Below are 24,123 nucleotides of genomic sequence, written 5' to 3'. Positions count from 1 at the left end.
TTAACTTTGGAGTTCCGACGGAACCCGAAGCCAGTGAGCTCCCAAAAGGCCTCGTGCTATAGAAGGTGGGCATGTACATATAAGGCACATCACCCCCTCTCCGTTGGTCGATGTGGGATGTTACAGCGAAGGTGAAAATATATAATTTATACGATGATTTATGTACGAATTTGCAAAACCTACTAAAACCCGTGAGTGTGTTAACCCACATGTTTTGTGAAAAATCTAAATTTTTTATTTTCGCTACATAATTTCCCTAACCATTAAGGAAAACTTATAACGCATTTGGAAGCAGTTGTATGATTTTATTGTGCAACAAATGTATATTTAGTAGAGTATTTAATCCGAAAACTAAAAAAATAAGTGAAAAATATCCTAGTGAGGCCCAAAACATTGTTAAAATGGGGTTAAACACTAAAGAATATCACCGGAAACTCTTACTTTAATTTTCAGAGCTTCACAGTGAGGCAATGGTGAAAATAAATAATTTGAACGATGATTTATGTATGAATTTGAAAAACCGACTAAAAACTGTGAGTTACCCATGTTTTTTGGGAAAAAATGCAAATTTTTTATTTTCCCAAAATATTTTCTGTGAGCATTAGAAAAAACTTTACAAGGCATTTGGAAGCAGTTTTACTATTTATTGAAGAATAAATGTATATTTAGTATAATATTTAAGCCGAATGCTACGAAAATAGGTTGAAAATATAGTAGTGAGGCCCAAAACATTGTTAAAATGGGGTTACACCCTCAAAAATATCAACATAAAGTCTTACTTTAATTTTCAAAACTTCACGGTGAGACGAAGGTGAAAATAAATAATTAAAACAATGATTTATGTACGAATTTGCAAAACCTACTAAAACCCGTGAGTGTTAACCCATGTTTTTTGTGAAAAATGTAAATTTTTTATTTTCGTGAAATAATTTCCCTAACCATTAAGAAAAACTTTATAAGACATTTGGGAGCGGTTGTATGATTTATTGAGCAACAAATGTATATTTAGTAGAATATTTAAGCCGAAAACTAAAAAAATAAGTGAAGCCAATATACTAGTGAGGCCCAAAACATTGTTAAAATGGGGTTCCACCCTCAAGAATATTAACGAAAAGTCTTACCTTAATTTTCAAATCTTCACTGTGAGGCGAATGTGAAAATAAATATATTGAATGATGATTTATGTATGAATTTGCAAAATTGACTAAAAACCGTAAGTGTTAACCCATGTTTTTTTTGTCAAAAATGCAAATTTTTTATTTTCTCAAAATATATTTTGTGCGCATTAAGGAAAACTTTATAAGGCATTTGGAAGCGGATTTATGATTTATTGAGGAACAAATGTATATTTAGTAGAATATTTAAGACGAAAACTAAAAAAGAAAAAGATATAATAGTGAGGCCCAAAACATTGTCAAATGGGTTCTACCTTAAGAATCTTAACGGAAAGTCTTACTTTAATTTTCAAAATTTCACGGTGAGGCGAAGGTGAAAATAAATAGATTGAACGATGATTTAAGTACGATTGGGCAAGGATCAGTAACGTTGTATCGATATTTCCTTATTCTAATTTATTTATTTTATGCTTTTTTGTTTTTTCCTTTGAGTTTTTTCTTCATACGTCACTTTATTTGAGTAACCACTATTAAATTCAAATATCCTTAAATTTAAGTTTTAAATCGTTTATTACAAGTGTTTAAACATGAATTATAATAAATTTTGTATGGAAAAATATATTTTGAAGAATATGAATATGATAGTTTGTTGGTGTGATAAGAGAAATAAAAGAAACATTAGCACCACTTAGTACTACGGTCTAGTGATATTCCTCAACACTTGTAAGTAGGAGGTCTTAGGTTCGATTCTTACCAAGAGCGAATTTGAACCATATTATTGTTAGCCTATTATGAGGCTAAGCGCATCCCCGTCCCTTTTAGTATAGAGCAACCCTCCTCTTTAGTATAGATATATAAAAAAATAAAAAATAAAAAAATAAAACATTAGCAAAAAAAAAATTTGAAAATAGGGGATTGGTATGATGCTAGCGATTAAAAATAGCGATTATGTATGGATGTAGTCGCTACCTTACTAGCGTCAACTCTTGCCGACTATCGGTAGAAAAGTACCAATCATATCATTTTTTATTTTCTTGTTTTTTCTTTTTTCATTGAAGTTTTTTTTCTTCCTACGTTAATTTTATTTGGAGTCAAATACCTTTAGATTTAGATTTATGTCCTATTTTTATATGTGTCGGCCTGCCTTGTTTTGTGTGCCTTGTTTTTTGTGCGACGGCCCATCCTATTTTGCGTGCCGCATTTTTCGTGTGCTGAGCCATCCTCAATTTGAGTGACGGATCTCGCCTCGCTTGCGCGTTAAACCTGCCTAACACCCATTTTTATGGTTAAAAAATCAATTTTTTTATTTTGACGAAATATTTTCCATGAGCACTAGGGGAAAATTTATAAGGCATTTGAAGCGGTTTTACAGTTTATTGAGCAATAAATGTACGATTTATTGAGCAACAAATATATATTTGGTAGAATATTTAAGCCGAAAACTAAAAAATAAGTGAAAAATATACTAGGGAGCCCCAAACTTTGTTAAAATGGGATTCCACCATCATAAATATCAACGGAAAATCTTACTTTAATTTTCAAAACTTCAATGTGAGACGAATGTGAAAATAAATAAATTGAACGATGATTTATGTACGAATTTACAAAACCAACTAAAAACCGTGAGTGTTAGCTCACGTTTTTTTGGTCAAAGATGCAAATTTTTTATTTTCACGAAATATTTTCCATAAGCATCAATGAAAACTTTAAAAAAACATGTGGAAGCGCATTTACGATTTATTGAGCAACAAATGTATATTTAGTAGAATATTAAATAAAATAAGTGAAATATATACTAGTGAGGTCCAAAACATTTGTAAAATGGGGTTCCACTCTCAAGAATATCAACGAAGTCTTACTTTCATTTTCAAAACTTCACGGTGAAGCGAATGTGAAAATAAATAGATTGAACGACGATTCATGTACAAATTTGCAAAACCGATTAAAAACTGTAAGTGTTAACACACGTTTTTTGTGAAAAATGCAAATTTTTTATTTCCGCGAAATATTTCCCTTAAGCATTAAGGAAAACTTTCTAAGGCATTTGGAAGCAGATTTACGATTTACTGAGCCACAAATGTACATTTAGTAGAATATTTAAGCCAAAAACTAAAAAAAATAAGTGAAAATATAGTAGTGAGGTCCAAAACATAGTTAAATAGGGTTCCACCCTCAAGAATATCAACGGAGAGTCTTACTTTAATTTTCAAAACTTCACGATGAGGCAAAGGTGAAAATAAATAGTATCAATGATAATTTATGTACAAATTTGCAAAACCGACTAAAAATTGTGAGTTTAACCCACGTTTATTTGTCAAAAATGCAATTTTTTTTTTTTTTTTTGCAAAATATTTTCCGTGAGCATTAAGGAAAACTTTATAAGCCATTTGAAAGCGGTTTCATGATTTATTGAGCAAAAAATGTATATTTAGTAGAATATTTAAGCCGACAACTAAAAAAATAAGTGAAAAATATAGTAGTGAGACTCAAAATGTAACATCCCACATCGCCTAGGGGAATGGATCCTGTAAGCCTTATATGTATATTCCCATCTTTACTTAGCACGAAACCTTTTGGGAGCTCACTGGCTACGGGTTCCATCGGAACTACGAAGTTAAGCGAGTTCGCGCGAAAGCATTCCCAGGATGGGTGACCCACTGAGAAGTTCTCGTGTGAGTTCCCATAAACAAAACCGTGAGGGCGTGGTCGGGGCCCAAAGCAGACAATATCGTGCTACGGTGGAGTCGAGCCCGGGATGTGGTGAGGGCCCGGGCCGGGATGTGACACAAAACATTGTTCAAATAGGGTTCGACCCTCAAGAATATCAACGGAAAGTCTTACTTTAATTTTCAAAACTTCACAGTGAGGCGAGAGTGAAAATAAATAGTTTGAATGATGATTTATCTACGAATTTGCAAAACGATTTGAAAATCATGAGTATTTTATGTCCTGATTAAGAGTAACTTTATAAGGCAATTGAAATATGTTTTACTTTATTGAGCCATAAATCTATTTTAAATTGAATATTTAAGCTGAAAACTGAAAAATAAATCAACAAAAATAGTAGTGGGGCCCAAAATTATTGCAGAAATAGAACTTCATTTACAAGAAAATCGACAAAAAGTCTTACGTGAATTTTCAAAACCTCAGGGTGCAGTGAAGGTGAAAGCATATAGATTTTACAATGATTTTTGTACGAATTTGCAAAATCACCTAGAAATTGTGATGGTTAGCCACATTTGTTTGGAGAAAAAAAGCAATTTTTTTATTTTTACGAAATATTTTTCATCATGCTTAAGAGTAACTTTATAAGGCATTTAAAAGCGGTTTTACCATTTAATGAGTCCTAAATGTATTTTTAATTGAATATTTAAGTCGAAAACTTGGACAAAAATTGTAATGGGGGCACAAAGCATTCCCAAAAAGGGACTTCATCTACAAGATTTTGAACACAAATTCTTCAAAATTTTCAAAACTTCAAGATGCGGTGAAGGTGAAAGCAAATAGATTTTACAGCGATTTTTGTACAAATTTGTAAAATTGACTAGAAACTATAATGTTAGCCCACGTTTTTTTTAGCAAAGTGCAAATTTTTATATTTATAAAAAAAAATTGTCATGATTAAGAGTAACTTTATAAAGTAGTTGAAAACGGTTTCACCATTTATCGAGCCATAAAATATTTTTAATAAACATGTCATTGTGAGGCTAATCCATTTAATAAGGTACCGTATTTCTCTTCATTTGTAAGTGAGATGTCTTAAGTTCAATTGTTGCCAAATGCGAGTTTGAACAAAATAAAAATAAAAATAAACAGCTCAAATTAAATTAATTTTTTGGAACTTTGAAGGTATATAATAAAAAGTGAGAAAACGATTGCATTTGAGAAAGGAAAAAAATATGCTGCAAGGAGTAATTCCACGTGTCAGTGTCTGAAAGAATCGGAAGAGAGGCTTATCTTTTTGGTGGCTATGGAATCATGAAATGCAACGGTCGGTTGTCCCTCTCAACAGAAATCAGAAACGAAGCAAGCAGCGCTTTGGACTTGGCTGGCTATTAGCTCGCCACACATACTAGCTCGCCACACATACCTACAACGGAGCGGTTACGTATAACTTGTTTTCCTTATTTTATTTAATTTTTTATTTTATTTAAATATCTGGCAAATGTTATTAATTTCATTTTTCTTTCCTTTGCTCAGTTGGCAGCATTTAGCTAACTACCACAACCAACTGCCAAAGCATAATTCAGCATGCCTTCTTCATGAGTCATGACATGCCAAAGCTCCACCACCACCATGTTAGCCCACAAATTCCACCGCCTCCACCTCCGCAATTCCCCCCAGTTCCGATGCGTTCTGGACCAAATCGCCCCCAATCTGGCCGTCTCGGCGTCCCTCAGCTCCGTCTTCACCTCTGCCAACGTCATCGCCGCTGCCTCCGGCTCCAGCTCTCTCCACGGTGCCGTCACCTCCACCATCACTCAAGTCGCGGTCACCGCCGTCGCCATCGCCTCCGGGGCTTGTCTTTCCACCAAGGTCGATTTCTTGTGGCCCAAAATGGAAGCCCAGCCAGGTGAACAAATTAACTTCCGTTTTCCATTTCTGGTTAGCAATTAAACCTTGATTATCTATGCTTAAACTTAATTAATCAATGCGGTGGGTTTAGGTTCTGATGTGGTGGAGGGAGTGGACGTGACTGGATATCCTATCTTCAATGATCCAAAGGTTTGCTATCCTTTTATTATCTGATTACTTCAAAATATATACAACTGGTCTGCAATTCCACTAAAACAATTTGTGCGTGTGTGTGTATGTGTGAACTGTGAAGGCAGGTGCAAAAGGCTGTTGCATTTGCTAAGAAAGCTCACCACGGCCAACTGCGCAAAACCGGAGACCCTTATTTAGTCCATTGCATTCATACAGGAAGAATCTTGGCCATGCTGGTTCCTGCAAGCGGCGAGCGAGTATGAATATTTCTTGCTTGTCACCCTGTACTTTTACTTTCACTATAGTTTACTGTATACGTACAGCCCCGTACAAACAGAACAAGTTTCTATTTTATCCCATCAATTCCATAAAAGAATTTGAAGTTTGGTGCAGGCTGTTGAGACTGTTGTAGCCGGGATTCTCCATGATGTGGTGGACGATACATGTGTAAGTTTCTCCGATATACAACAAGAGTTTGGTGATGATGTCGCGAAGCTGGTAGCTGGTGTTTCCAGGTTAAGCTACATAAATCAGGTATCGTAGCCTGGTTTCATAATTTGGATTTCTATCTTAGTAATCTGGATTCATCTGATGTCGAATATGACACAATTCACCTCTGAAATTTGAGGGATAATAATTTTAATCAACTGGTCTCATTATCTGCAGCTTTTACGGAGACACCGCAGGATAAATGTGAACCAGGGTAAACTTGGTCATGAGGAGGTGCAGAAATCACTATTTACATCACCATATAGAATCAGTAATACTACTATAGTTTTCCATGTCTCATGTTTGCACTATTAATCTATCAGGCAAATAATTTACGAGTTATGCTTCTGGGCATGGTTGATGATCCACGTGTTGTGCTTATAAAGCTTGCAGATCGTCTTCACAATATGAGAACAATGTACTGACTCTAAACTTCCATGAATATTACAAGCTCATGTTGTTCCATTTACTTTGCTTATCCACTATGAAGTTTTAGGCTCATAATATTGTTCGATGTGTTGCATTCTATAACGTTTTACAGTTATGCTCTCCCGCTGCCAAAGGCTCAAGCTTTTGCAAGGGAGACCTTGGTAATTTGGTGCTCGCTGGCTTCCAGATTGGGTTTGTGGGCGATGAAAGCTGAACTGGAAGATCTGTGCTTTGCTGTTCTTCAGGTCTGATCACAATCTTCCTTTAAAGTAGTTGTGGAAATTTGACATATTAAGCAAGACAATATAGAATGGTGAATGTTTTATGTATCTAAGACGGGAGATAATTGTATGTTGTATGGAACCCAAACGTATCCTAGGGTAGCTCCAATTTGAAACTAGGTATTATGATATTACCTTTAGGTTCTGATATAGATGTGCGATTGATGCTGTTTAATATTTTTTTTAAAAGTCAGTTCCATGTCCTTGCTATACCATTTGCAGTTCCTTCCCCAATTGTATGTTCTAATCCAGTAAACCTTTTTGTATGTCATAAACAGCCTGAGATGTTCAAGAAAATGAGAGCTGATCTAGCTTCTATGTGGAGCTCTAGTAACAAAGTAGGAAATTCAAAAAGAAAATCCAGTTTGATGTCCTTAAATGGAAGAAGCTCAATTTCCGACAACGAAGGGCCCGTAGCAGTTGATGAAGATGTCACAACCATGAAGGCAAGAATTTAAAAGAAATTTTTTAACTCCTATCTGAATACTGTATCCTAAAACTGTAGAAAGTGACATTAAAAGTATATGATTATATTTCAAGTTAAGGTCACTGCTCAGATCTTTTTTGTAAATTATATTCAGGATCTTTTGGAAGCTGTAGTGCCATTTGATGTATTGTTAGATCGAAGAAAACGGTCTAAATTTCTTAATACTCTAGGACAAGGTCTGGAGACTCACAGAAGACCAAAGGTTGTGCAAGATGCTGGAATTGCTTTGGCATCTATGGTAATTTGTGAGGAGGCCCTCGAGCAGGAGTTGATCATATCAACTTCGTATGTTCTTTGCTGTCTCCATTTTCATTTTCTGCTTGCAATTTTATGAAAGTTATGTGTGACCACGGATAAATGTATATGTCGTTATACAATGTATATGCTTCATTGTCAGTTTGGCTAATGTTGAGTGTTCCAAACCACGTTATGTTTTCAGTTATGTTCCAGGGATGGAAGTAACTTTATCGAGCCGCTTGAAAAGTTTGTATAGCATCTACAGCAAGGTTTTAATGCAACTTCACAATTTAATATGTTTGAAGACTTATTTGCTTGATTTTTGCAGTTATCACCAGATAAGCCCTTACATAGAATTCCCTCGCAAGTTTTAACACATCAAGTCTGTCTTTGCACTTGTAGATGAAACGGAAAGATGTCAGCATTAGTAAAGTTTATGATGCCCGTGCATTAAGGGTAGTCGTTGGAGACAATAACGGAACTTTGCATGGGCCTGCTGTCCAGTGTTGTTACAGCCTTCTTGACATTGTACACAAGTAACCAAATTGAACTTATCTTCTTTTTTGTAATAATGTAACACTTGTCCTGCCCCCGACATTTTACTCTTTTCTTTTCTTTTTGTTTATTTGTTGTGGGATCTAGTTAAGTAATGGAATGGGGTAATTGTATGCATTAATATGATCACATATAGGTTTAAATTAAGGGTAATGTGAATATGTGATAATGTTACTGCCAGCAACTTAATGTTTGACTATTGATAGAATTATTTTGCATACAAAGATCGGCTTATGTCTAGAATTTGTTATGTGCAGGCATTGGACCCCAATTGATGGTGAGTTTGATGATTACATTGTCAATCCAAAGCCTAGTGGCTATCAGGTCAGTTTTCCAGTTCATGATTCCACTAGTTTTAGAAGGTCGATATAAATGATTTGGCTCCGTTTTCTCAGTTCCTAATAGCCTCCGAGTCTCCGACCCTTGAGCCATGTTGGACTATTCTGTCTGAATGTGGTATATGTATTATGTAATGTACATGCCTTGTGCCTTTATCGGAGTCCGCTTTCAATATCTTACCGTGAATACCCTTCTGCAGTCTCTGCACACTGCAGTACAAGGTCCTGACAGATCACCTTTGGAAGTTCAAATACGAACACAGGTGTCAAATGTCTTCCAACTTAAAGGAGATTATAGTTACTTGTTATTATTGTTCTGACTTGGCTGATAATCATTTCATCTTTTTTAGAGGATGCACGAGTACGCTGAACATGGACTCGCAGCACATTGGCTTTATAAAGAGACTGGAAATACGTTTTCTAACATAAGTAGCACGGATGAATCTGAAATAGACGTATCATCCTTTTTACCCAAAGATATTGAGATTGAGGACCAAAGTTCTACAGAAGATGATTTTTCTCAGAAGTATGATTTGCTGAAAATTGGACATCCAGTCCTTAGAGTGGAAGGGAGTCATCTTCTTGCTGCTGTTATCATTAGGTATGTAACTACTTGATGTCTATACTGATAGAAGTAATTCCGACAAATCTGATCAATCCCAGATTTCCAGCAAAGTCTAATTATGAAATCATATCTTTCTGATTATGTATTCCTTATATGTACTTTCTTGTAGTTTACGTATACTTGTACATCAAGGCTTGTATTCATATATAATCATGATCAATACAATCCTCAGACTCATCGAGGAATTCAGAAAACTTACCTTGTGCCATATTCTTTTAACATGAGTTACTCTATGAGCATTCCAGTGACCAAGTTTTGTGTTAAACTTGACATTGCAGAGTAGAGAAAGATGGAAGCGAGTTGATAGTTGCAGTGAGCTTTGGACTAGCTGCTTCTGAAGCAGTAGCTGATAGAAAATCTTCTTTCCAAATAAAACGGTGGGAAGCCTATGCAAGATTATACAAGAAGGTTGACTTTCTTTATTTCAAAGATTGACTCCACTGCATAGTTTCTGAAACTTGACTCGTGGAAAGAACTCGAGATCTTAAGATAGTTTGTCACGTAGTTGCCCTGCTTCCAAAGTTTCTTAATCTTCAAATCATCCTCGCCTTTGTCCCTTACGTTGATTTTTCTGCAGTCAAATTACATTAGTGTCTCCCGGTTGAGTTCCATCATGCTTTAACTCCTTCAAGTTCGGTAGTATATGGAGAATTCTGTAGAGGTGCTGTCGGTATAGAGAATATCAAGTGACCCCATTTGCTCTGACTTGGTATTCCAGGTGACGGATGAATGGTGGTGTGAACCAGGACATGGGGATTGGTGCAACTGCCTAGAGAGATATACACTCTGTCGAGATGGGATGTACCACAAGGTATGTTTAACATGTACTTCCTGAGATTTGTACGCAATGCAGATCCTTCATACAACTCAATGATCCTCAAAATCATCTACAGTAACCCAAGACACAAACCAAAGCAGACAGGTTATGGTGGGTACGAATAGATTATATGATGACTGTAATTGCTCTCTTAAATAATTTAACTAGCGTATCCTTCTGCAGCAAGACCAGTTTGGGCGATTACTTCCAACCTTCATTCAGGTCATTGATTTGACAGACCAAGAAGAATCGGAATATTGGTCTGTTGTTTCTGCTGTTTTTGACGGAAGAGAGCTCGACGATGTTACATCCGCAGCAAGCTTTAGCTCAGTTCCGTCAACTTCCATGGAAACTAGCATCAACAACAAGGTTTTCCTCTGAATGCATACAATTTTAATTATTTAGCGTGGTAGTTGCTTGCGAAATAAACTTAGTGTCTAATCGATGCTAATTAATATCTGCTTTCGGATTCTAGGTGCGTTTGTTGAGGACCATGCTGCGATGGGAAGAACAGCTACGCTCAGAAGCAAGTCTTGGACAAGCAAAGCATAGCAGCAAGTTTTACCGCAGTCCAGGTTCTGTTGTCCTTGGAGAAGTGGTGATTATATGGTGGCCCGATGGTGAAATAATGCGGTTGAGAACCGGCAGCACCGCAGCAGATGCCGCAAGAAGAGTAGGACTGGAGGGAAAACTGGTCCTGGTTAACGGTCAGCTGGTTTTACCCAATACAAAGCTCACAGATGGCGACGTCGTTGAAGTCAGAGCCTAAGAAATTTGGAAATAAAAGTCTCATTGTGAATACTGTGTAATTAGAGGGAAGAAACTCTTATGTCCTGGTTCTGTCTGTATTATCTGCTATTTATTTCTTCCAGGATGAGATTGAACATATAGTTCAATGTACATATGACAAAGTTTACACTCCAAATTAAAATAAGAAAGTAGATTTCTGCTACCTGCGGTTACAGAGTGGTTTCAGGAGCTTTAATTCTCTTTTGAATCCTAAGAAGAAAACTCAGAAGTTTCAGGTTCCTCGCCTCCTGAAACTGATAAGTTTAAAAGATAGATCTCGAAGGAAGAACCCATAGGGGTTGTTGGGGGTGTGCAAAAGGTGTAGTGGCACAAGGCCCAAAATTTTTTAGGGGCCCCAAAATTTTTGATCCTCCCTTATGTATAAATTTCTAATAGAAAGTTTTAAACTGAAAGAAAAATCATCATCATTACAATTGGTTAAGTGGAACTTAATATATTAATTTTCTACTTTTTTTCTAACAATAAAAAACTTGTATATTACTTTCTTCCACTTTTTATTAAGCAATAAAAAACTAACTAGTGTATTATTTCCTTCCACAAATACAAACACATTTCCATCTCTCTTTTAGCTATGCTCCATTTTTTTCATAGCTGAATCCTAAATCATGACTTTATTTTGGAGATTATTTAATTAGTAAGGGATGCTGATTTCAATTAAGTTTGAATATTGATTGTTGAGCTTTCTATGGATATAGTCCAATAACATTTTTTTTTTTAAATAAGGAGGGTCTTTTTATTAAATTCACATAGGCCTCCAAAATGTTAGAGACGGCCCTGGAAGAACCATGTCTAGCTAGTAGGAAATTAGGTGGATATACAGGCTGTCCTTGCTCGCCACTTGAAATGTCCATATATGGCTCTTGACATTTCTCTTTGCCTGTCCCCATATCTCAACACCAAAAGCATTGTACCAAGTGATGTGGGCAAGATAAACTTGCTGAACAAATCCCTTAAAATAAATCATCCGAAAAATTGTAACTACATCATTTAAGCATAAATATGAATAAGAATCTTCCCGGACCTATGTGGCCAGCCAGTATCCGTACTTTCCGGTATTAATTGCTGCTAACCTGCAAGCCGGAGACCAGAGTAAATGATCCAAGTTCCTCACTTAGAAAACTCAACCTCAATAGGTAGGGTTAATGCAGGAACTGATGAGCTGTTGACTACATCACTGGAAAACTAAGAATTATTGGTCTGCACTGAATTTGCGTCTGATGATCCAACTATATCTTCAAAAGCTTCCACGGCAATGGTCATGTCATCGTCGATATCAGCTTGCTCTACCTCTGCCATAACTTCATCGCTATCGCCGCCTACCACAGGTTCCACCCCATTTTGCACTGAATCAGAGTGAATTTTAGGTTCTTCAATTGCATTGTCTGGTTCAACTGAATTTTGCACCGTGGCTTGTGGATATGGATCCGTTGAGACTGTCAGCATAGATGTCACCAATAGATTCTACAAGCAAGAAAGTGCTAGTTGTAATGCTACGATTCAAAAGGTTTAAGAAAATGAAACTAATAATATGCAAGTTGTAGCTTTGATATACTTCAATATTAGTTAAAATAAGGCGGCAAGGATTTACTTGAGGGGAAGAGTTTTTTCAGCCCAAAAAATAATAGGTTAGAGCAACCTTGTATTATTTAAACTATGGAGGCAATGCTCGAAACCAATGGAATAAGTAAATGGTCAAGGAGATAGAGCAACCATCAGTGGCGTCAGGTGCAGTGAGAAAAATTGTCAGATTAAAAGAATATCAGAAATAAAGGAAAACATTTGCATCGGGTTTTTTATTTATTTACCTTTTCTAATGCAAGAACAAGCTTTGAGAGATTTGGATAGATTCTTTTTGCATCCAAAAGGATCTGTTTGACAAAAAATTCACCAAAAAAATAAGAACTGGTAAAGATAGAACAGGAATAGTAGTATGTTGAACGTATCAGACAAAAATATATGCAAGCACTCGCTAAAGGTAGGCGGTGAATAGCGCAGTAGGGTGAAAAGAAGGGCGAGAGAATAATAGCAGTTCCAGAAAAGGCAAGACATATTCAACCCATCTAGTTCAATAATCGGAGCTCAAAAAGTGTCAAACAGAGATGAATGACACAATAATGAAGCATAATACAGAGATGTAAAGACAGAATACACACCTCGCAAAGCCTCTGAAGGGTAAACAGAGGACCTTCGGTAAAACTATGAAGAGCTGCAATGAAGAAACAAGCTACAAGCAATTATGATAGAAAAAGGGAGTTGAAAATTCTATAAAACTATAGACCCTAACACCCATAGACTAGAAATTTTAGCTCCACATCCTCTTTTGTGATTGTTACGCCTACTGCCCAAACCTTGATTTGACTATTAGCTATAGTCCAAGTACATCATCCCACCCATTTTTCACCAAAACCCAGAATGACCTAGACTGCCAGTACATGAGACAGTGGTTGGGTATTAGATCACACAGATCTCAATGAATACCAAAGGGCAGTAACCCATATGACGACACATCAATCAAGTTATATGATCAGGCGAATGAGGATACCTTCATCCAACCTCTTCACCAGCTCAGGATAGGTTTCTCCTAAAGAAGTAATTTGCTGCTCACTTGCCATTTTTTCCTCAGGATACTCCAATAGAACCTTCAAATCAAAGAATAAGAGCGATAGAGAGATGGAGAGAGAGAGAAAGATACATATATCATAAACAAGGAACTAGAAAGCAATCATGCACAACCATTAAGAGTGTTTGCATGCATGTGCAAGCATGCATACAGTGACAACCATAAATAGCTGAAGGCCAAACATGTTGGCATACTTCCCCATACCTGCTTCAACTGAAAGGATAGCATGCTCTTTAATTTGTCCCAATCATGCCTGTAACATATGAGTAACAAGAACGGTTAACTACCAAGCAGAATGTTTGTTTTTCGTGCATCATACCAAAGAGTAAACACAATCAAATACGCATACATGACATGCTCCAAAAATAATATATTAATAACTAAACACGGATGAGGGAGTTACACAATGAAGATGACAGCTTACCAAAATTTCCCAGTGGATGCAATAACTTCTAGCACGTCTCTAACTTCTGCTTCAGAAAACTCCAGCTTCGACTCTTTACATCTAAAATATCAAGTTCACCAATACTTTCATAATATGAAATCAAAAACAAAACAAATGAGTATCACAATTTGCACAGAGAAGACTTTTAAGCCCTCAATAATACGTGAAAAAGTAAATTTCCATAACATCGTCTCAATCATAGGGGAAAACAATTACCGATCCCTAAAAGATGGAAGTTACTAAAAAATGCATATTGATTAGATCGATTAACAATTGAATTTCTACTGGACTAGATAATATACTATGATAGGGCAAACTATACGAAAAATAACCTGATCCCTCACTACATGAACGTGAAAGGTCTCTGATCCTTAAAATGTCCCTCACCCTCATGGTCAACAACACGTTGTATTTTGTTATCAGTGAAAAGCATCAATAAGGCCCTCTAGTCCAGCACATCGAAAACCTAGAGAGTGTACTTTCACTGCAGCTCTTAACCAACTAAAGCTACAAGTGCCTTGCAAACCAATTTAAATCTAAAATTCGATAAGAACTTCAAAATAAACTGTGTATGATATATATTCAAATGTAGAGGGAAAGAAGAATTTACAGATTATCTACGCCATCGGGAAGCATGGCCTCCTGTTGATGATCAGCATTGCTGGTAGAATTCATTGAGGGCTGTGAATTTTCATTTGATGGCATCTCCATTTAGAGCCCTCTTAACCTACAATTCATGATTAAAATCACATTCACTTGAATTCCTCAATTTTAACACAAATTTGAATTCCAGTAACTTGAAACTCGTAATAACATGAACAAGTAAAAAATGCTCCTGCAATAAGTAAATTTTGAAATTTTATGCTCTCCCACTCCGTTTGGTTGCCGAGAAAAAACCAAGCCAGAAAACACTAACTCGCACTAAAAAGATGAAGTAAATACGAGCAGTCAACAAAATTTCCGAAACTTTTTACATCTTTTCACGGCGGGGCGTTTTCCCGGCAACCAAACAGAACGTGAGAGATTGAGATAGAGATGAAGAGGACTTACCAAGCTTTGGGATTTTCTGAGAGACCGACCGACCCGACCCGAACCAAATCGAATCAATCGCTGTTTAGAGAAGAGAGAGAGAGAGAGTGGTCGTAGACTGTAAAGACAAGAAGTGTAGAACGGGAAAGTCCCTGCGACTGCGAGTAATCTCGTCACGTGACCAACAACTGTGGGTGGGCAATGCTCATCGAGGGCCATTGTGACTAGAGCCTTATCTACCTGCGTGACTGTATTTTAAGTTGATTTTGTAATGTCATATGTATTTTGTTTAACAAATAAATTAGTGATTAGCTTGAAATACTGTTCTAAAAAATTCTTATTGCATGAAAGTTCTTCCTTCGTCCGTATTGTTTTTTGGATTAATTAGTATTTTTTCCTTCTCCATGGACTTATTGGGTTGATATCAATTGGAGTGGGTGACAAGCAATGTGTGTGGATTAAGACCCCATATGAAAAATTACCATATCTCGCAGTAATTTAAGATATCTCGGAAGCACTTCTCAAACTCGAGTGCAGAGAATGAGTGCATTGCTCTATCCAACTTGAATAATAGAATGATGCACTAGTAATTTAAGAGCTCTCGAAAACCCTTCTCTTACTATATTATCCTTGATTGCAAAATCGTCGTTGATTAAATCAAGTCCCAAGTTCAAATCCCCTTCTCCGTTAATTGAAAAAATCAAAAACACTCTACCGTCTTGAACTTTTTGAGACATTTTCTTCGTGCATGTAGTAAATAAGAAGCGCAGTAATAAAACAATAATTCATTCCAAAAACCATTTACTTATGTGTACTATAATTACGTATTAAGGGGAATAAAACAACCTAAAATACTGCCGGAAGACAAGTTGGCCTTTTCATGGTGTCTTCCAACACATTCTGACAACGAAAATATACAGAGATTCATCATACTCTCCCTCCCTACAACTTCATTCGACAAAACAAATACAAGATTTACATAGAATAATAAGCAGCCGTGAACCAAAGCAGTGGCTCAAATTAACGAAAAATTGGAAAATGTACTAACTAAAATTCCTGAAACTGCACCATGGAATTTATGTCTACCCTTCATTTCATCGATGCCACCATCACCGGGAAGGATGCTCAGATGCTTGGCCGCTAGGAGAAGGATTTGACGAATTGGAAGGGCCGTTGTCTTGAGGGGGCGCCCCACCCCACTTCAGCTCTGCATCAGATGGTTCAACTACATGCACTGAGCCGTCAGTCATGCCAAGTGCAATCTGATTAGGCTCAGAAGGATGAGCTGCTATAACCAAAGCATAGCTGGGGTTTCCGCTGCAGAATATTTTCCATCAGCGAACGGCAAATGAACCTTACAAGATCTCATATGTAACTCGAAAAAACAAAGTTTTTTATTCAATAAACAGTAGAGTACTCTTGTCCGCTCACCTGAGAGAAAATGATGGTATATAAGCAGTAGGTGCTATTCGACATCTGAGTCTTAAGGTATCAGCATCAAAAACTCCAACAGCACCGTCACAAAAAGAAGCATAAACCAGTAGACCATCGCATGAATATATTGCACTTGATATGGGAGCAGTGAGTGCATCTTTCGGAGACCACTACCATCATAGAGGTGAAGAAAAGTCAAATTACAATAATGGAAGGAAAAATCAATTAAAAACTGAAAATCAAGAATCTTGCATATTGATCTGCCGAAGCAGAAACATCAATGAGAAACTATGATACAAGGACTGCCAGGTGAAAGCTTACCGAGCACAAACATTCAAGCTTGCAATCGTACACAGCAACTTGGCTTTCATGGGCAACCAACAGGTGTGTGTGATCATTATGAAACTGAACTTTTGTTTCTCCAACCATCGGGGGTTGGCGACCAGCTGGTGCTTGTATGAACCTTGTTTTCTTTTTCTCCCATCCATCAATGCTCCACACACATAACTGCAACCCAGTCACCGAAGCAAATAAAACTCTCATGCAATTAGAATCTATGGACTAAAAAATCAAATAATTACAATTAAATAAGAGGATCAACAGCGTCTAATATGTTCCATTTTATGTACTCAGTGGTCGGAAAACAATCCTCTATCTGGAAGTGGATGAAACACCTCCATCCATATTATTCTCATCTTTTAATTACGGCATTACATTCACCTCCCATCACCCCCAAAAAAAACCAACTAGTAAAATATGAAACAAATAAATGAGCAGCAAGTTCAATGTTTTCCTCGATGATAGGAAAGAACTGCTATGCTTGTTATAGAACTAAAAAACTCTAACCAGTCACTCACCTGGGTATCAGCACCTGAAGATACCAGTACATTATGGATTTGGGAAAATGCAAGGCCAGTAATCCGATTCTGGTGACCTTTCAGTTTGGTTTTGACCTGAAAATCTCATCCAAGGTTTAGCTTTTCAGATAACCAGACAACTCAGCAAAAAATCAAAGACATCAAGCAGCAAATACAAAGAAACCCAAGGAAGATGCCTTACCTCATCAACCCTAACATTATATATTAATATAGTAGAATCCTCCATGCCAATTGCAATTATATTATTGTCTTGAGGATGAAATGCCAAAAAAGTGGCTGCGGGAGGGGGAGATACAAATGTTGTCATGACCTGCAAAGCAGTTACCAGGTGCACTTAGTCAATAAGATAATTAAAACAAATAGCAATCTGTAAGAATGGCTATGTCGTTAAGGGTATCAGCCCTATATATGCCGGGGTTCTCTCAGCCAGACTAAAGATCAACGAAATGAGGAGGAAAACACAAAAATGTGAGGCACCAATAACATACCTTAAATGTCATCATGTTGAACAAAGAGACCTTCCCACCAGATGCAGACATGACGTAAGAATCATTCTTGGATAAAGCAATGCATGCAGTAGACTCCTCAGCTGGTTTATTGTCATTTACATCGTTAGTCATAAGAGTTCCATTGGGAGGCTGCCACAACTGTGGTGCAACATATGCAGTAGCCTGAAAAAAATTAAAAAGAAAAGCATAAACAAAACAAAAACCGCAAGGTAGAAACCTATAGCATACAAATAAAATACACAACAGGCACAGATTCACTTGAGCAAAGACACAAGCCATACCTTCCCGGATGGATTCCTTTCATTACGCTGCCATTTCCAAAGCTTGTGAACAGCATTGGAGGCAAGGGCTAACAAAGCCAGGCCATTGTTGGTGTACATTAGTCTCACAATCTGCCAGTAGGAAATAATTTCTTCAATTATGGTATTGTGGAATCTACATAGTCTAAGTAAACGATCTAGTTCACTACAGTAGATACGTATTTATTGATTAATTGGCACCAGTTTTAAAAACAAAACAAACAAAAGTTATGTTCACTAACCAAATAAAATCTGCTTCATTTTGGGTAAAAAAACATGAATAAACAAAAACATCAAGTTAGGGTTTTCTGTCACATTTTATACTCCCCCACAGAGAAGAGAATATATAAACTCATCCAAGGTCTGTCCTCTATACCTTTCCAGCAATTGTAGAGTCAGGAAGTCGGAGAGCTTTCATTTGAGAGGGATCCGCAACATCAGAAATTTTCCAGCTCTTAATCTTGTCTATATCATCAGAAATCCGTGGTTTAACATCAACAAGCCTGCTGTTCTCCATAGTACCCTGCAGTGAAAAACCAATATAAACCAACGAACATAGAGAGCATAAACAATTTTATGTAGCTTAAACTTACTAGATTACTGATAGACACAGTTGGTTGTATTCTATCAGGACGTTCCAGGGCTGGAGCAACAGCGTTAGGAACATTCACAATGGCGCCTATGGCATTGACCATCAGAGGCTGCTAGAAGAAAATTAACAAAAGGTAAGCAATAAAACTTGACATGTGAACCTGGATAGCAAAGTAGAAATATAACTATTGATAACTGATCAGACAATCAACAAATAATGTCATCAGGCATTTTGCAAATATGGACTTAAGGACCACAGAACAAAACCTACCTTAGAGTTGATGGGCTCAGTAGTGCCTCTATTTTTCTCCATAGCCCTTCCCTCCAACATTCTAATCAAGCGCAAGCCATCATTATTTGCTAAAATCTTAATACCACTGTCATTAGTAGCTACAGCCAACAGTGACCCTTCTTTATTGAATCTCAGTCTAGGACTAGGCTGCAAAAATTAAAAGAGTAAAACATTTAGTGACTTATTCACTCTTCAAGTTGAGTGGTGTTGATATGTAAAGAGAGTGCTACTGACAGGCAAACCGCCATCTGCATCCACAGCTGTCAACACATTGGTATTGTCCATATCCCAGAACTTAATTTGAAATTCATCACCAGCAGCTAAGAATCGGTTCCTTGTTGTGTCAAACTGAACAACATCTAAAGAGCGTTTTCTAAAACCAGAATATGTCCTTTTGATAGCCCCTTCACTCTCATTCCACTCCACCAGATGGGATTCACCTTCTTTACTTGTTCCGCATGAGAAGAGTCTGCATGCACAATATGTATCATCATTATGTAATATGCATACGTATGTATTTGAGATATAAAATGAATGGCTTACGAGAGAAAATTTTCAAGTGAAATTTCCAGGAAAAAAAAGGGAAGCTGTATTTTTCATCCTATAAAGTCCGACACATTAGTACAGAAAAAGATTCCATGCAGATATATTATTCCAATAACTTAATGTCAAACTATAATCTGCAATAGACAAATATATATAATGGAGTACAAATTTTACCTGGTTCCATCTGCACTATATGACATCATAGTGCACCAAAGTCCAGGCGCATCATAATCCACTCGTGATCCCAAGCAATCATATAGCCAAGCTTTAATCTTCCCGTCAATGGCAGTTGAAAAAATGAACTGCCACAAGGACAAATGGCATTGTTATATAATAGTCAGGAGGATGGGAGCTTATCTGAAAAGACAAAACAAACCTGTTGATAAGATTATAAAAAGATATAAACCTGGATATTTTCTTTGTAATGAGGGCATACTGAATACACAGGAGCTTCATGGCCTTCAAATGTATACTGTTTGCGTCCGGCTACAGCATCCCATACCTGTTGCACAGATGTTTATAATCAGGGATCCCAAATCTCTTCCAAGTATGAAACCACATCAAGTCTTACAGCTTACCTTAATCACTCTATCATCTCCACACGTAACAATACACAATTGCTTGTTGGGATGAGCGAATGCAATGTCATTAACACCACCAACATGAGCATCAATCTAAAAGATGAGACACATAGTCAATAATTTGTACATTGTCATTGCCCAGGGAAAAAATTATATGAAGTACAATCTTACCTCCAAATGTTGTCTCAGTTCTCCAGTTGGATTGTAATTATATATCTGAACAATGTGCTTAGAGAATGCAACACCTGGGAAATATAAAAGGCAGGTCATGAATGTCATCTCACTAAAAAGATGCTGTCTGAATCAGGAGTGTACATACCCAACATAAACCCATCTGGCGCCCATACACAACGATTAACTGATATTGCAGCATCATTCACCAGAGCTGTCTGAATCAGGAATGATTTTCAAGTACAATCAGTTACTCTTCTAGATCACAATACTTATGTACCAAAGTTTAGTATAAAGGTGTCAACTACCCTGGTCTTGGTGAAAGTATCATAAGAATAAGACTCAAAATTATATCTTCCTTGAACAATGGTTATGAGTTTGTAATAGACTGAAACCCATCATGCAACCCATTACTGACTATAAAGACAACAGGAAAGCAAGTAACAACTACAAAGTCATAGCATACAGTACCTGCAACGGTGTTGACGCGGTTTGTATATCCCAAACCTTGAAAGGCTTATGTACCAACCTCTCCCGGGACCCTACTTCCCAGAGGCTGATATCACCAACATTTGTTCCAACTACAAACAAAATAATTGAGAACCTCAGAAAAATGAACCAAAAAACAACTGATGATCAAACTAACTTCAAGTACAAACCTAGAAGAATAGTTTGTTGTTGTGGATGGAAGTCCATGCTCATCACATTAGATCCTTGACTAAGGGTACGAACAACAGCCTTGGGAAGGTCATCTTGTGAATAGACATTGGAATTATGCATCACACCAGAAAAGGACACCTGAAAGACCATGGTGACCATAGGTATTTTCGTCATTATTTTTACTAGAAGAATGGTGAGGGAGATCTTAGTGCTTACTAAAAGTAACGAAAACATGGTAACTGAGCTTGCAAAAATAATTGTTTCGTGTCACACCTCGTCACCTTGACCAGTGCGAATACGCTTCATCAAGTGCTCTGAATCAGCTGATTGATAATCCATCCCTGTAACACCTGTAGGGGTCCTTGGGTGCTTCAGGAAAGCAGCTGCACTAGAAGGCTGCATACCAGGAGGAGCTGCTGCAACACCAGGGTGGGGCAAAGGAGGGTTAGTGCTTGACATCCACCCAGCAATGGCACCAGGAGATGGGGAGACAACAGGTTGAAATGGCTGCACAACGATAAATAGTCAATCCCAAATGCTGTTAGAAATTGTTGCACTCTCTTATGCAGATGATTAGGTGCCACTTACACCAAGGGCACCAATAGGAGGAAAGGCGCCAGCCTTTGGAATTGGTCCTACAAGGGGACTATTTGTGGGTGGAGGACGAGATCCGTTAGCAGTTGGAGTGCAAGAATGATCCATAAATAGTGTTTTAATATCAGGGTTTGGACGGGGATTCTTGCAAAGCTGGTGCTGCCAATTGAGACTGACATGGAAATGAGCAACTCTTATCAGAAGAAAATCCAACATTGGCAAAATGTTATTTAGCAGATCAATCAGTAATTATCTATCAATTAGCAATTACAAATGTATCCTAATATCCAAAAGAGGCAAACTCGCTACAAGATTATCAGGCATCTAGTGGCATAACCAGAACCCTGTATAAAAAGAGGTGATCACTGGTTAATGACAAACTTGCACAAAGTAAGTTAAGAGTAGATATGAGAATGACCTCTGGTTGATTAACGTTCGGAGTCGTGAACTTTTGAAGGCTGGGAATGCAAGCTTATCACGAAATAATGGGTTCGCCTCAATGAGCTTTTTAAGTTCTATAAGCATGATATTCCGAGCCGATTTTGTGTCTCCGTACTTGGAAAGCTGCTCATTTTGCCTGATGATGCAATACAAACAGAGAGAATAAGGGCCAAATACAAGGCAGACCTCCAGGTTAACAAAGAAGCAACAGAGGAAACAAGCAATACCTAAAGTTATCAAGAGTAAGCAACTGGGTGATCTCCTTGAAAAGTTCCTCATTAAATGATGAAAAAACCTTAAGGTCCTTCACAAGAATCTCAACAGCCCTTGCCCTATCCTGCCTGACAGAAGGAAACAAAATAAAGTTAACCAATCAAACAGCTAAATAAAGGAACATTGAGATTAAATTATACAGCACTACCAACTGACACTGCTCAGCATTATTTCTTTCCTTTGATTGCATTTATCAGATCAATTTGGTATCAAATTTTGGCAGTCAATCAATTACAAAATTCAGCTCTTTGCATCAACTTCAACATGCTCACGAATGTCAAAAGCGATAGTTTTGAACCTCACCTGTCAAGAGCTTCCAAATACTTCTGCTTCCTAATTTCAAAAAAAATCTTCATTGAATACCGGTTGTCTTCAACTTTAGTGAAGCCACACAAATAGCGCTCAACTTCATCCCACTCTCCAGCCTGGACTTGGTCCTCAAAATGCTTCATATTGAAGAAAAAACCAGACTCTTGCTCAAGCCTAAGTGTAAAAAAGAAGCACATTATATACAAAGACATGGCATTAATAATTTAATATTGCGTTTAAACCCAATTTATCTTGCTCCTTTTTTTCTGCTGAGAAAGGCGCGGAAGAAAAAGACAAATGCAAACAATAGAGCAAGCCACCACCCAGCACAATCTAAGGCTGGCTTCGAAAGCCATTTTTGTTTTGTAAGCTTCGTATCGGCCATATAACTCAAAACAACACAAAATCCCGAAAATAGACAGAAATGTTTCCAATCTTCTCTTCCCCAAATTTTCCTCAGCAGAACAAATAGAAAATCAGACAGAACAAAACAGACTACGGAATTAAACTTACTTATGAACTGTTTCCTTGAACTTCTCCTCATCTAAGAACTGTAAGATCAGGAATACCAGCTCCCTGCTTAACGAAGACATTGCCCCCGGTAATCCTAAACGCTCCAGCGCAAAGATCAGAAAGTAAATCAACTGCAATTTATTTGGGTTCAACCCGAACCACTACCCGGATCCAAACAGACAATGAGAAATCTTTAACTTCCAGAAGCTATTTCTTCTTCTTCACCTCACTTCTGGTGCACAAAGTAAGAAGCTTTATTTCAAACCATTCATCAAAGACCTCCTCAAATCACCAAGTTATGCAGAGAAAGAACCCACAATCATCTAAATTTCTTAATGCCTCTAATCTCCGGACAAATTTTCATAAAAATCCCACAGGAAAAAAGGCACAAAATACCCAAATAAAAAACAAGACCAGAAAACCTCTAGTTCAAGCAATCCAGTTGAGATAAACCCCCAATAAGCCTGAAATTTCAGCCTTTACAACAAAGATCCAACATTTAGTACACGCCCACATGCGGCAGCATAAGTTAAACACAAAGACCCCTAATTTTGAAGCTGGGATTTTACAAATTATTGTGGAAATCTGTCTTCCTTCACATGGCATGTAAATCAAAGCTCAGAGAAAAATAACAGAGCCTTACTGGGTCACCGGAGGTCACCAGAGGGAAGCAAAATGAAACATTTTTTTCTAGGGTTAGGGTTTCCTTGTGAAGCTCGTTTGCTGTTCTTCTCCCCTCTCTTTCTCTCTCTCTGCTCTCCCTATGTGTGCGCGCTTTGCAGCTTAAACTCTGCAACAACCCTTTTACTTTCTCTCTCTAAAAATGTTTACTTTGTATCTATCTCTTTCTCTTTCTATATCTTTATATACTTTTTTCTCTCTCTAGGACAAAGACAAAGCCTGTGCTGTTTTGTGCTTTTTCTGGGGCTCTCTCTCTCTCTCTCACACTCATTTTTTATTATTTTTTCATTGTTTTCCATTTATGTTTGTATATGCAACACGTAATCCTTCTGTCTCCCTCCATTATCTCTTTCATTATCTCTCTCTC

General features: G+C 37.3%; 4 protein-coding genes across 9 annotated transcripts in view; 2 read left to right on the top strand and 2 right to left on the bottom strand.

The window, feature by feature from the left end:
* The first annotated feature begins 5,111 nt into the window (after nt 1-5,111).
* Nucleotides 5,112-11,032, top strand: LOC126629758 (uncharacterized). 3 transcript variants are annotated; one of them, XM_050299872.1, is made up of 19 exons: nt 5,116-5,218; nt 5,316-5,688; nt 5,782-5,840; nt 5,948-6,079; nt 6,216-6,356; nt 6,489-6,545; nt 6,635-6,729; nt 6,853-6,985; nt 7,300-7,467; nt 7,603-7,793; nt 7,948-8,014; nt 8,148-8,281; nt 8,558-8,624; nt 8,839-8,901; nt 8,989-9,239; nt 9,542-9,671; nt 9,982-10,074; nt 10,264-10,449; nt 10,556-11,032. In XM_050299872.1, the coding sequence occupies exons 2-19, from the start codon at nt 5,385-5,387 to the stop codon at nt 10,847-10,849; spliced, it is 2,565 nt and encodes an 854-aa protein (XP_050155829.1). In that variant the 5' UTR covers nt 5,116-5,218; nt 5,316-5,384; the 3' UTR covers nt 10,850-11,032. The 3 variants fall into 3 exon arrangements, 2 of the variants coding, with proteins under 2 accessions (XP_050155829.1, XP_050155830.1); XR_007625844.1 differs by lacking the exon at nt 10,556-11,032 and having other exon boundaries at nt 5,112-5,218; nt 9,982-10,191; nt 10,264-10,411; XM_050299873.1 differs by lacking the exon at nt 5,116-5,218 and having other exon boundaries at nt 5,599-5,688; nt 5,944-6,079.
* Nucleotides 11,033-11,805: 773 nt separating this feature from the next.
* LOC126628713 (uncharacterized) lies at nt 11,806-15,189 on the bottom strand. The gene is made up of 8 exons (XM_050298498.1): nt 15,006-15,189; nt 14,566-14,682; nt 13,935-14,015; nt 13,715-13,763; nt 13,433-13,529; nt 13,044-13,096; nt 12,696-12,758; nt 11,806-12,351 (listed from the first exon to the last, which is right to left on the bottom strand). The coding sequence occupies exons 2-8, from the start codon at nt 14,664-14,666 to the stop codon at nt 12,073-12,075; spliced, it is 723 nt and encodes a 240-aa protein (XP_050154455.1). The 5' UTR covers nt 14,667-14,682; nt 15,006-15,189; the 3' UTR covers nt 11,806-12,072.
* Nucleotides 15,190-15,754: 565 nt separating this feature from the next.
* Nucleotides 15,755-23,967, bottom strand: LOC126628700 (protein TOPLESS-RELATED PROTEIN 2-like). 4 transcript variants are annotated; one of them, XM_050298481.1, is made up of 25 exons: nt 23,719-23,967; nt 23,076-23,307; nt 22,557-22,736; nt 22,208-22,321; nt 21,958-22,116; nt 21,534-21,711; nt 21,219-21,452; nt 20,945-21,083; nt 20,757-20,866; nt 20,434-20,503; nt 20,286-20,359; nt 20,112-20,207; nt 19,940-20,035; nt 19,708-19,835; nt 19,222-19,456; nt 18,967-19,134; nt 18,698-18,808; nt 18,481-18,627; nt 18,087-18,197; nt 17,785-17,967; nt 17,478-17,606; nt 17,276-17,371; nt 16,740-16,925; nt 16,416-16,588; nt 15,755-16,301 (listed from the first exon to the last, which is right to left on the bottom strand). In XM_050298481.1, exons 2-25 carry the CDS (start codon nt 23,153-23,155, stop codon nt 16,094-16,096), a joined length of 3,405 nt encoding a protein of 1,134 aa, XP_050154438.1. In that variant the 5' UTR covers nt 23,156-23,307; nt 23,719-23,967; the 3' UTR covers nt 15,755-16,093. The 4 variants fall into 4 exon arrangements, with proteins under 4 accessions (XP_050154438.1, XP_050154439.1, XP_050154437.1 ...); XM_050298482.1 differs by having other exon boundaries at nt 23,076-23,304; XM_050298480.1 differs by having other exon boundaries at nt 23,076-23,967.
* Nucleotides 16,074-24,123, top strand: part of LOC126628717 (60S ribosomal protein L13-3) — a 95,242-nt gene continuing 87,192 nt past the window's right edge. The window contains exon 1 of the mRNA XM_050298502.1: nt 16,074-16,084. The gene's annotated coding sequence lies outside the window, so the exon portion shown is untranslated. The remainder of the gene's footprint in view (nt 16,085-24,123) is intronic.

Source organism: Malus sylvestris, chromosome 7, assembly GCF_916048215.2.
Source record: "Malus sylvestris chromosome 7, drMalSylv7.2, whole genome shotgun sequence".
NCBI lineage: Eukaryota > Viridiplantae > Streptophyta > Magnoliopsida > Rosales > Rosaceae > Malus > Malus sylvestris.
Note: the sequence above shows the minus strand (reverse complement) of the source record. Positions and strands in the feature narration are given on the sequence as shown.

Excerpts from the sequence above, each read along its gene's own strand:
- LOC126629758 (XM_050299872.1), top strand. The coding sequence starts at position 5,385 with ATGACATGCCAAAGCTCCACCACCACCATGTTAGCCCACAAATTCCAC. Across the intron at positions 5,689-5,781 it reads CAAAATGGAAGCCCAGCCAG|GTTCTGATGTGGTGGAGGGA; the intron begins GTGAACAAATTA and ends CGGTGGGTTTAG. Across the intron at positions 6,080-6,215 it reads TTCCTGCAAGCGGCGAGCGA|GCTGTTGAGACTGTTGTAGC; the intron begins GTATGAATATTT and ends AGTTTGGTGCAG.
- LOC126628713 (XM_050298498.1), bottom strand. The coding sequence starts at position 14,666 with ATGGAGATGCCATCAAATGAAAATTCACAGCCCTCAATGAATTCTACC. Across the intron at positions 13,530-13,714 it reads TATCCTTTCAGTTGAAGCAG|GTTCTATTGGAGTATCCTGA; the intron begins GTATGGGGAAGT and ends TTTGATTTGAAG. Across the intron at positions 12,759-13,043 it reads CCCTTCAGAGGCTTTGCGAG|ATCCTTTTGGATGCAAAAAG; the intron begins GTGTGTATTCTG and ends TTTGTCAAACAG.
- LOC126628700 (XM_050298480.1), bottom strand. The coding sequence starts at position 23,155 with ATGTCTTCGTTAAGCAGGGAGCTGGTATTCCTGATCTTACAGTTCTTA. Across the intron at positions 22,737-23,075 it reads TTCAAGGAAACAGTTCATAA|GCTTGAGCAAGAGTCTGGTT; the intron begins GTAAGTTTAATT and ends TTTTACACTTAG. Across the intron at positions 22,117-22,207 it reads CTTACTCTTGATAACTTTAG|GCAAAATGAGCAGCTTTCCA; the intron begins GTATTGCTTGTT and ends TTGCATCATCAG.